General features: G+C 43.8%; 1 protein-coding gene across 1 annotated transcript; it reads right to left on the reverse strand.

The window, feature by feature from the left end:
* Window positions 1-2,749: 2,749 nt before the first annotated feature.
* Window positions 2,750-4,693, reverse strand: LOC117889984 (actin-57B). The gene is made up of 2 exons (XM_034794567.1): window positions 4,540-4,693; window positions 2,750-3,947 (listed from the first exon to the last, which is right to left on the reverse strand). The coding sequence occupies exons 1-2, from the start codon at window positions 4,577-4,579 to the stop codon at window positions 2,857-2,859; spliced, it is 1,131 nt and encodes a 376-aa protein (XP_034650458.1). The 5' UTR covers window positions 4,580-4,693; the 3' UTR covers window positions 2,750-2,856.
* Between the last annotated feature and the right edge of the window lie 6,533 nt (window positions 4,694-11,226).

Below are 11,226 nucleotides of genomic sequence, written 5' to 3' on the forward strand. Positions count from 1 at the left end.
AAAAATTTGCACATAAATTGCGTAAAGTGCGGATTTTTTTATATTGTGTTTTTTGTTCTGCCCTAACACGTTTACACAGGCTCGTCCTTGTCCTTGATGATGCTGGTCCTGTATCCTGCCTGCCGCACCCTTTAGCCTGTTCGCACACAAATGGCAATCACCCCCAATACACACACACATACAATGCCCTGCTCCTGCCCCTGCCCCTGCCCACCACCCTTTTGTTGGCATATAGCCGTGTGTGCGTGTCGCAGTTGGTTGAGTTTCCTCGGCTTTTTATTTGGTCAGCGAAAGCGCACACATTGTCAGCCCAATTTCACACAAAAAATGCAATCAAATGTGACGCTTTTCATTATTCTTGCGATTTATATTTTCAGCCAGTCAAGTGGGAGAGGGAATTGGAACGGGAACGGGAACGTGAACGGGCAACGGTCCGGCCCTGTGAGGGGGAATGAGAATGTCAAAAATTGAAATCAATCAAATTAAATTGCCTTGTTCGATGGAGATTTTTACCCGGTTCAATTTGCCTTTGCAATTCGGATTAATTGGGATAAAACTAAAAAAGTATTTGTAGCACAAGCCCTTGTACATAAATGATGCTGCATAAAAGAGATAATGAAACCGTGAAGGGATATTTAATATATCTGGAGTACATTTTGGACATGCAAACACTATGAAGATAGCCAGAAGAGTTTTCCTTATGCCTCATGAAGAATATCACAAGGCTGGCATAAAATAGAAACAGGCAAAGGAATGTAATGGGAATATTCTAATAAAGAACATGAGTTCACATACCAATTTCGAACAAACAATTGTATTCCAAACCGAAGAAACAATAAGTACGAGTTCTACCTATTGAAGAGCCTAAAACTAAGAAGAGTTTTTACAATCTCAGAGCTTCCAACACTTTACGCTTGAATGAACTCAAAAGTTTTGGGCTGCACGGAGTATTTTTGGTGGCATTGCCAGGCTTCATCGATAATAATTGAAGTGAAAACAATGTGTGTGCTCTGGGGTGTGTTCTCTGTCTCCATACTGGCATACAGGCATATCCCGATGTGTGTGTATTTCCGTGAGTGAGTGTGTCGTTAAGCTCCTTGAGGAACTTGATGCCCTCATTGTTGGTTGGCAGTCGGAGCAGCTATACTAATTGACCATATGGGTCGTTTTGTGTGGCACTCTTGAAATCGTATATATATGGTCGTTAGAGGTGGAGATTGAGAGGTTACTACGGTTATATGCCGCATCGAGTCGATATTTGTGCACTTTATTATGAATTTTAAATCGAATTTGTATGGAAATTAAGAATTGAAAATTGCATTATGACGACGACATTGTGTGCGTGTTTATTTTTGTTTTTGTGCAAATTGATTAGTGGGCTAAGCCTTCTCCGGGGGTTGGTATCGCCAATCCCGCCCTGATTCTGGTCTGGTCTGGTTATGGTCTTGGAACTCGTCTGAGCCGTGTTTGTTGTTGTTGTGCAGCGCTCTGTAAATTGATTCGCTTGAGAAAGTGATTTGCGGTCGGGGCAAGTCTGCGCTGCGCCCATTTTTGTCCATCTCATTAGCGTCATCTGCTGCCCTGGTACTCTGCTCCTCTGCTGCACTGCTGCTGGCCAAGTGCCAGAGATTGGCGCCCATTAATTACCCATTTGTAGATAGATGCAACTGCAGAGCAGACGAACGCGTGTACAAATTTCATTCATAATGCAGATCGAGTTCTAATTAAACGGCCCAACGCAATCTTGACTAATTGTCTTGGCAATGCCCGGCGAGTACATTTGTCTCTGCGCGTTCCTGTTCCCCGAATGTCGGGGAGCATTGCACAATTTGTTGTGTGTTTCCCCCGCCGTTTCCGTTTTCTCGGAAAGAAATGCATTGCTGGCAATCGGATTGACATTGGCAATTTGTTTTGTTATGCCATGCCGCCTTTTGATCATCCTCATGCCCAAACCAATCCCTGGCTACCACCGCCTTGCGTCATCAGCGTTTCGGCCTATCGAGTTTCCCCATAGCATAAACACAATTCAGTATTCTTCTCCCGCTTTGGAATTTGTTGTTTGTGTTGGCCTAAAAATAGTTGAAATCGTTTTGAAATCCCACGAATACACAAGAGACGTTCAGGAAATATTTTTGGCATTTGAAAAGCTTTCGTGGCAGGAATGTTCGAAATATGAAACGACGCCCCTAGCTGGAGGCTTAAAATAGATGCTAGGAAATGCTACTTAGATGATCGTTTGGAAGCTTTTGGGCGATCAGATCAGGGGGAAAGTGTATGTACTGCTATTGTGGATATGGATATGGATATGGATCACTGCCCGCCCTTGTTCTACATTTTTTCTTTCCAAATGTCCATGGTTTTTAGAAAAAATTAAATCTAAAAAATCGTTTTTATTTATAAATAATTATAAATTGTTTTAATTAATATTACAATCATGAGATTATTTTACATTTCGTAGACAATAGACCCCATCCGCTCTACTGAGGGGAAGATGTTAGTTCTATACAAAATAGATGAGGTGTCGGTTCATTCGGTAAAACAATCAAATGGCGATCAACATTGATGGAAACACGCGAGCGAGAAACAATTGGATGGGGATCGGTGTTCGGGTGCATAGATTGATTGATTCATTGATTGAATTGATTGATGTTGTTCAGTCAGTACAAAAGAGTATTCTGGAACCAAGGATGACACATTGGTAAACTAATGACATTCAAAAACAAATGGGTGGGCATCTCTGATGGCGTTGGTGGTGTAGCACCTGCGCCACACAGCCAAAGGACCACAAGAAGCAGCCAAAGGCTATGATGGCGCAAGCGCCGAGGGTTGAGATGTGGGGGTGTGTTGGGCAACTGCTTAGAAGCACTTGCGGTGGACAATGCCGGGGCCGGACTCGTCGTATTCCTCCTTGGAGATCCACATCTGCTGGAAGGTAGACAGGGAAGCCAGGATGGAGCCACCGATCCAGACGGAGTATTTGCGCTCTGGGGGAGCGATGATCTTGATCTTGATGGTGGATGGGGCCAGGGAGGTGATCTCCTTCTGCATACGATCGGCAATACCGGGGTACATGGTGGTGCCACCGGACATGACAATGTTGGCGTACAGGTCCTTACGGATATCCACATCGCACTTCATGATCGAGTTGTAGACGGTCTCGTGGATGCCGCAAGACTCCATTCCCAAGAATGAAGGCTGGAACAGGGACTCTGGGCAGCGGAAACGCTCGTTGCCGATGGTGATCACCTGACCGTCGGGAAGCTCATAAGACTTCTCCAGGGAGGTGGAGGCGGCAGCGGTGGCCATCTCCTGCTCGAAGTCCAGGGCGACGTAGCACAGCTTCTCCTTGATGTCGCGAACGATTTCACGCTCAGCGGTGGTGGTGAAAGAGTAGCCACGCTCGGTGAGGATCTTCATCAGGTAGTCGGTCAAGTCGCGACCAGCCAGATCCAGACGGAGGATGGCATGGGGCAGAGCATAACCCTCATAGATGGGGACGGTGTGGGAGACACCATCACCGGAATCCAGAACGATACCGGTGGTACGGCCGGAGGCGTACAGGGAGAGCACAGCCTGGATGGCGACATACATGGCTGGGGAGTTGAAGGTCTCAAACATGATCTGGGTCATCTTCTCGCGGTTAGCCTTGGGGTTCAGGGGGGCCTCAGTCAGCAGGACTGGGTGCTCCTCTGGGGCCACACGCAGCTCGTTGTAGAAGGTGTGATGCCAGATCTTCTCCATATCATCCCAGTTGGTGATGATACCGTGCTCAATGGGGTACTTCAGGGTGAGGATACCTCTCTTGGACTGGGCCTCATCACCGACATACGAGTCCTTCTGTCCCATACCGACCATCACACCCTGGTGGCGTGGACGACCGACGATGGAGGGGAAGACGGCACGGGGTGCGTCATCACCGGCGAAACCGGCCTTGCACATGCCGGAGCCTGAAGGATAACAAGAGTGACAAACGGTCCATTAGTTGGCTATTCTTCAGTTGTTCGGCTCTCAAACGGAACAGGCAGTATGGGAATGCCTAGGATTTCCCTCTGTGAGGTGACATTGGGAAAGAGACTACAATATTCTGAAGGAATTTGTCTATGCAGTATAGTGAGTGATCTTTTAGAAAGTTTCAGTGGGGAAATACAATTTCCAACTTTTTCTAGGTTTCTCTAGGGGCCATTTTGATTGGCAAATTAATATTTTCAATTACTGCTATGCAGGAAACGAAATTATCTCTTTTTTTGTGCGGATCGGTATAATTTTTTGGAATATAAAAAATTGTTTTGATTTCCTTGTGAATTTAGGTTGTTGGGAGGGAATAGTCTTGGGAAGTTTGGGAGTTCCCGAAGGTTTCTTTTCATCTCATAATGTGTTGAAGATTCCACTTTGGATATTTCACATTTTGGAGATCTTTCACTTTTGGTTTCGATCACTTTTTGCACTGAACAACTAATATATCCTTGTGATTTTATTCCGTTTGAATTCTAAGTTATAATCCGTTTGATATCTCCTGGTATATGGTATGGGGATACGCACCATTGTCTACGACCAAAGCAGCAACCTCATCGTCACACATTTTGTTTGAGTTTGGTTTGTTTTACGGGACCACGGGTGAATTTAAATCAAGAATTACGACAATGTGTACTCTTTGGAATACAACTGACTGACTAAAGTATCGCCGCGTTGGTACTCGGATTTTATACCGCCACCGAAATGTCTTTTCGTCCAAGAGGAATACGGCGGCGCGCAGCACCCGGCACCCTCTCGATGCCCCCCTCAGTCGTTGCGGTAGCAGCACCAGCAGCAGCGCCAGCAACGGCAGCCACAGCCCCATACACCCATACAGTTGCACCACATATCCACCGCACACAAGAGATATGCTGCCGCTGGCCTACCTTCGTCCGACGCGCCTAAAAATAGATCCTTCAGCATAGCGCCCCCCGCTTTGGATAAAAGTATCGGGACAGAGCGAGAGGGCACCATAAACGGGGAGCAGTTCGGCATGATCGAGCATGCATGCAGATCGCTATCGGCTATCGGCATCGGCTGGGGATCGGCATCGTGTTGGAGGAGAGAGAGAGAGAAATTCGTGGTCCAAAAGTGCCGTATAAGGCAAGGCGGCGCCTCCAGTACTGGCTCTCGCTCTCTTGATGTCTGTGGCTATGGATCTCTTGCCCTCGCTGTCGATCTCTCTCTCTCTCCCCCCCTTTCCTGCTATGCGGGTGTGTGCGCTGAGAGAGGATTGTTTTTTTGGGTCGGTGGGGGATGGGATTCTATTTTGCCGCCGTTCGTTTCTTCTTCGTTGTTTTCATAACTTTCGTGTTTCTGTGATGTCGTAATAAATTCATTTTCTATTTTCGATATATTTGTATGTATGTACCCAAAACATATATGTACATATCTACATACATTGTACTACATCGCATCGCTATATGTGTTTGCCCAGCCTTTGCACCTTCCCATCCATCGATTTTTGTAGATTCAATGTGAATTCCTTCCACTTCTATTTTTGGTCATATTGCTCACTGCTCTCCCGTTTTGCCCGCGACCCATGCATGCATGCAGGTACTCGTAATGAGCATTAATTAAACTAATTGTTTATTTACAAATAATGTTGAATGCATCAGTGGCATGCAGTGTCTGCACTTGGTGCAGCGACTGGGGTTACCGTTACATGTCAGCTTTGCAGGGTTCCCATTTAAATTGGATTTCCTATGGTCTATTCATAGATCAAGACAACTAAGTGGGGCATGTTTACATTTTATGGCACAATCTGTGCCTGTGGACGACGTTCCATATTACCACTTTTTCTCTCTCTGTCTTTTAGCTACATAAATATGTAGTATCTCTGCATGTATTTTTGCCCTAGTATACATATGTATGTATATTCTATAGAATATCTGGTTTACTATGATGTAAATATATCTAAGTTCATATAATGCTCCCAAGAAAGAGATCATGGGAATGGAATGACCTCTGATCTATGTATCTGAAATTGGCAGAACAATTTCCAATCATTAGATGCATTCATACATATGTACATACATATATTAAGAAAAGTACCAATCAATCTGTAAGTTGACTATTTGTAGTAATAACATAATTCTAAAATTGGATCAGGTGGCAACAAGTTTTCTCTCCTCCAGGGTTGCTAGAGCTTTCAACTTGAAAGTGGGACATCTATCTTTTATCTAATATTAAGTATTGTCGCCTGTTGAAATCTATTTTGCAATTTTGTCAGCTGCTTCTTGTACCAAATTTTAAAAGATAGTAATGAAATAAGATATTTATATAGATGCCTTTATTATGTTTAAAAAAAAAACAGAGAGAAGACTTCCGAAATCCATTTGATGTCTCTAATTAAGGAGCGAATGCAAGTTATTTATTATGATTTATTGGAGCAGAAACAGAACTTTCACTATAAGTTTTTCCCCAAAATGTCAGTACACATTTTCTTTGATAATATATTTGATTGATTAAATGAATTCTTAAGTAAAATATCTAGTTTAATGGGTCCAGCCAGCTCACTTCTCTCACTTGCCCTTTTACCCTTGTGAGTTATCCAACTGTTAATTCGGAGTTAATTAAAAGTAGATCAATGTCAGAGCTTGCAGGACTGTCAAACACTATGCAACCAACAGTTTATCCCCTGCCTCAGGGCCTCAGGGCCACAGCAGACAAATGGCAAAGCCACACTTTGTCGTCGGGCAGGGAATAGCGAAAATAAAACCAATTGCAAATAGATTATATAAATGGCTAAATCAAAATTTAATAAAGCCCAGCTAAATGTGCATTCATTGGGGTCTGGGCTGGGTTTGACCGAGGCCAAGGAATTGGAATTTTAATAACGATCTCGTATCCTGGCAGCCAGCTCGCCTTCTTGTTGTTTTAGTGCACGTGCGCCAATTGCCAGCACTAAAGGGATTCATTTGTGAATTACCAATGCCAAAAATTCAAGTCTGCCGAATCCAGTCCCCACACGGTCCACACCCCACAGACGTTCCTAAACAAACAGCGGCCCGAGGTCGAGGCTGGGAATCAACGAAAACAAATTGCAATTGAGCCAGCAAAGGGCAACTGTGTTGGGGTTCGATGGTGGATGGCTGGATGGTTGGCTGGTTCGCTGTTTCAATGGCTGGGTGACAAAAAGTGGCCACCACATCACACAGATACGACTACAAACACGGGAGGGATACAGTCGCGATGCGCATTTGACAGCTCAAGCGGAATGCACACAGGCGACGACAATGATGACGATGATGAGGATGGTGGCCATGAGAATATGGATGAAGCTGGGGTAACGCCCAAAGCCAAGGCAACAAGCCGTTACATGGCCGTATAGATGAAGGGAAGCTGCCTGCGGCTCACACCCTCATCCGGAGTCACTCTGTCTTGAACGGTCTTAAATTCCTGGGATTCTCATGAATTTGTGCGGTATTTTTATTAAGTTGCCAATTGGACAATTGAGCTGAGCGGCTGAGCGCCTGAGCGCCTGAGAGTCGATCAAAGTGCGGGGGAGGGTGTGAACGAGTTTCCCTTACATTCTGTGTGAATTAATTTCAAATTAGTTTGCCAAATGCATTGTAGGACCTATTGGATTTACTCAGGACAGAGTGCACACAAGTAACAAAGGCTGAATGATAATGAGAGAGTACCCAGGGCTGAGAAGGGTTAACCACAATCCCTTAATAGGCCTAATCACCATCGATGACCGCTGATGATTTGTTTAGCACATTAGCAGCTCCAGTTCTGACCACTGTCCAGCGGCATAGGCGGCCAGCAGCTGCCACAATCGCATCTGCCACTTGGCAGTCTTAATTCCCTACCCTACCCTACCCCCTCGACCGGGTAAATCAGGTCAGCCGAATGCATATACATAAACACTCCATTTCGATTCAGATTGTGTGTGTTTCGGGAATGCATTCATCTGTGTTAATGGGGGAAAAAGTCCGAGGCGCTTTCAAAAACTTTGGAGTTTGTTAGGGTTTGGAGTGCAGTCGAGGTTTATTTTTAGTGGTTTACAATGGATACACACACGCCGCACTGGAGATGGAAATTTTCCATCAAATCCTATCGTATTTCAGTCCAACAATTTCCCTGGATTGTCGAACCCATAACTTAATATCTAGTCATACATGGGTGTGGGGGCATTCACGTGCTGCTTGCAGTCATCCCGAGTCGAAGCAGACAAGTGGCAAAATAAAATCTACATACATATTTATGAATATGCAAGACCCCACGAAATACTTGTTCTATAACTGATCCATCTATCTACATGTCTGCATATGTGTGTGGGTGAGTTCGGCGGGCACTTGTATCGTCTTTGCAGACCAAAATATCTTCGGATATGCGCTCCACAAAGTATTCATTCGCATTTGTATTATATCTATGTATTTATGTGTGTATATATCCGTCCGCATATCTAGTTAGTCAGTGTCTGCCGCACTGTACGTCTCCAGAGCTAGGCATATATTAAAGAACAAGAACAGAAAAGAGAGCGAAGCATAACAAGAAGAGCAAGAACTGAATATAGAGGGAAATATTCGTATCTTTAGACGCCAATTTGTGTATGTCTTCTAATTCTATAGACTCGGGTGGACCAACGTATGGATTAGTTGAACTTCTATAGATGAGACTGTTAGGGCGAATGTTCAATGTAGATTGGCTACAGAGAAATCTATTAGGATTTTCATTATCTTATCTTTGAAGTGTTAGTAATTGTTGTGGGAGTAATTTCATCTCATTCTGCTCCATCCAATTCCGCTCTCTAAGGAATTCCCAGGCTTTTGGGCCACCCCAATTGATTGCATATTTCTACATTGTGGGACCTATACGTGAGGGCAGTGGAGGTACTAGAGCCAGCAACAAAAAGTGACGCGGACATTTATGGTGTGTGCTAAAACATTTCTGTTCTCTTTTCTGTTTCCTACACAGATACACCTCCAAGATACACACACACACACCCATGCATAGCCATGGATCCAACAACAATCATAATCGTAGAATATGTTCAATAATTTGTTTCTTTCTGGTGTATTTGCCATTCGTTGGTTTCATTTCGTTTGGATGAATTTATTTTTAACATTGTTATTTTATATATACAAAAAAACACAAAAAATAAAAGCATCAGCACAGATCGGGAGCGTAGGAAAAACAGAGAAAATATTGAAAATCAGAAGGAAAGAGATATAAGAAACAAAAAATAGCGCCAACACTTTCATCATCGACCAAACGGGCGCGATCAGCTGTATGTCGTCAATATGCAATATATGCCAGAAGGGGGAAATGGCCGTGCGGTAAGTGCTGGGCAATAGATTCGGAGATACATGTACACTATATAGTATGTGATGTGTTTTTAATTAGAGTACAATTGAGATATGGATGGGATATAAATATGCAGAGAAATTGGAAGATATTTCTGTGTGTTCTGTTAGCCTCATGCTCATGGCCATCGGAGGCGCTGCTCGCTTCCGCTCGGACCACTCATGGCCATGGGAAATAATCTTCATTAGCATCATCATGATCAGCATCATCAGCATCAGCATCACGATCACGATCACGATCAGCTAGTATCCACACAGAACCGCCTTTTACTCGGTGGTTTTTGACAATATCTATTTATAGATATTCTATCTGTGGAACACTTGTCGCTGTCTGCTCCAAAAAGCCCCAGACCGAACCCTCTCATGTTGTGTGCTGCCAAATCATTTAGGAATTTTAATTCGACTTCTTCAGGCGTCACCCTCTGACTGTGTCTGTGCCTGTGCCTATGCCCGTGGCTGTGACTGTGCCTGTTCGTAAATGTGCACTTCATTCAAGTTCAATTCAGTTAGACTTTGTCTTGTACTTGGCTTGCATCGCATTTTCTTTTCATTTGTAATCTGCGAGTATTTTTGGTTGCCTCCTCATGGGGAAGCGCATATGTATGTGTCTTCCGTTGGCACAGCTGCAACTGCACTGCACTGATGGGGATGTTGGCATTTTCATTTATGCCTTATTGGGCGAGTGCTTGGCACCTCCTACACGCCCCGACAATTGTGTATTTTTGGTATTCCTCTGTTGATCTCTGCTCCGATGATTCATCGCTCCTCTGGTTTTTGTTGGCCCATCTCTCAACATGCCCATCACTCAATCAGTGAGTAAGTTATAAATGCATATTAGTTTTTGGTTGCAGGGGAAGTGCAATGCCCCGGATGCATTTCCTCACTTAGCTCATTTGCAGTTTGACAGCAAAGGGGTGGGGTTTTTTCTTTAAACTTTTTATATATTCGATTGAGGGAAGCCTCCTTGTGGCACTTTTTAATTCACTTTCATTATATGCGTTTGTTTATATTCAAATTTCCTTTGACGGTTAAAAAGCTCCTGCATTGTGGCGCCATCTATGCAGTCAGTCGAGGAAGCATTCCGTTTTACATGTAACGAAATATTTGGTGTACATGTGGCGCCATGTATGAGGTACATGTAAAATCAGTTGGGTATACATCTGCGTGTACTTATATACGGATTATTCCTAATCCTTAAACTGAGAATCCATTGTATTTTTGCTTAGAATTGTTGTATGGTTCTGGATTCTGTGCTTTATGCGTGACTCATTACTTACAGTGTTTTTGTAGCACATGTAGAATTAATGACATGTAAAATGTTCTTCTTGAATTGTTTCAAAAACGGCCGAAACGTTTGTTACTGGCGCTACTGATCAGCAGCTGGCATTTTAATTATACCCGGTACTCGAAGAGTAAATAGGTTATATTGTATTTGTGCGGATAACGGTTGTATGTAACGCACAGAAGGAAACGTTTCCGACCCCATAAAGTATATATATTCTTGATCAGCATCAATAGCCGAGTCGATTGAGCCATGTCTGTCTGTCCGTCTGTCCGTCCGTCCGTCCGTCCGTCTGTCCGTCTTGTTTGTCGGCTAGTTCTCAGAGACTATAAGAGCTAGAGCCACCAAAATTTTGGCACCAGACTGCTGTATGCTCACACTGAAACCAGTGTATTTCTAAAATGAGCCCCGCCCCCTTCCGCCCCTGCAAAAGGGCGAAAACCTCCCAAATCTACAATTTTGAAGATAACAGAAAACTACAAATTTCCATGTTTTTCACTGTGTCAAAATCTGGATGCTATGAAACCGCAATTCATTTTTCAGTCGCCAAGTAACTAAAACTGAAAATTTTCCTGTTTCCTGTTTCCTGGCCGTAAACAGGAAAATTTTCAGACAAAG

Source organism: Drosophila subobscura, chromosome E, assembly GCF_008121235.1.
Source record: "Drosophila subobscura isolate 14011-0131.10 chromosome E, UCBerk_Dsub_1.0, whole genome shotgun sequence".
Taxonomy (NCBI): Eukaryota; Metazoa; Arthropoda; class Insecta; order Diptera; family Drosophilidae; genus Drosophila; species Drosophila subobscura.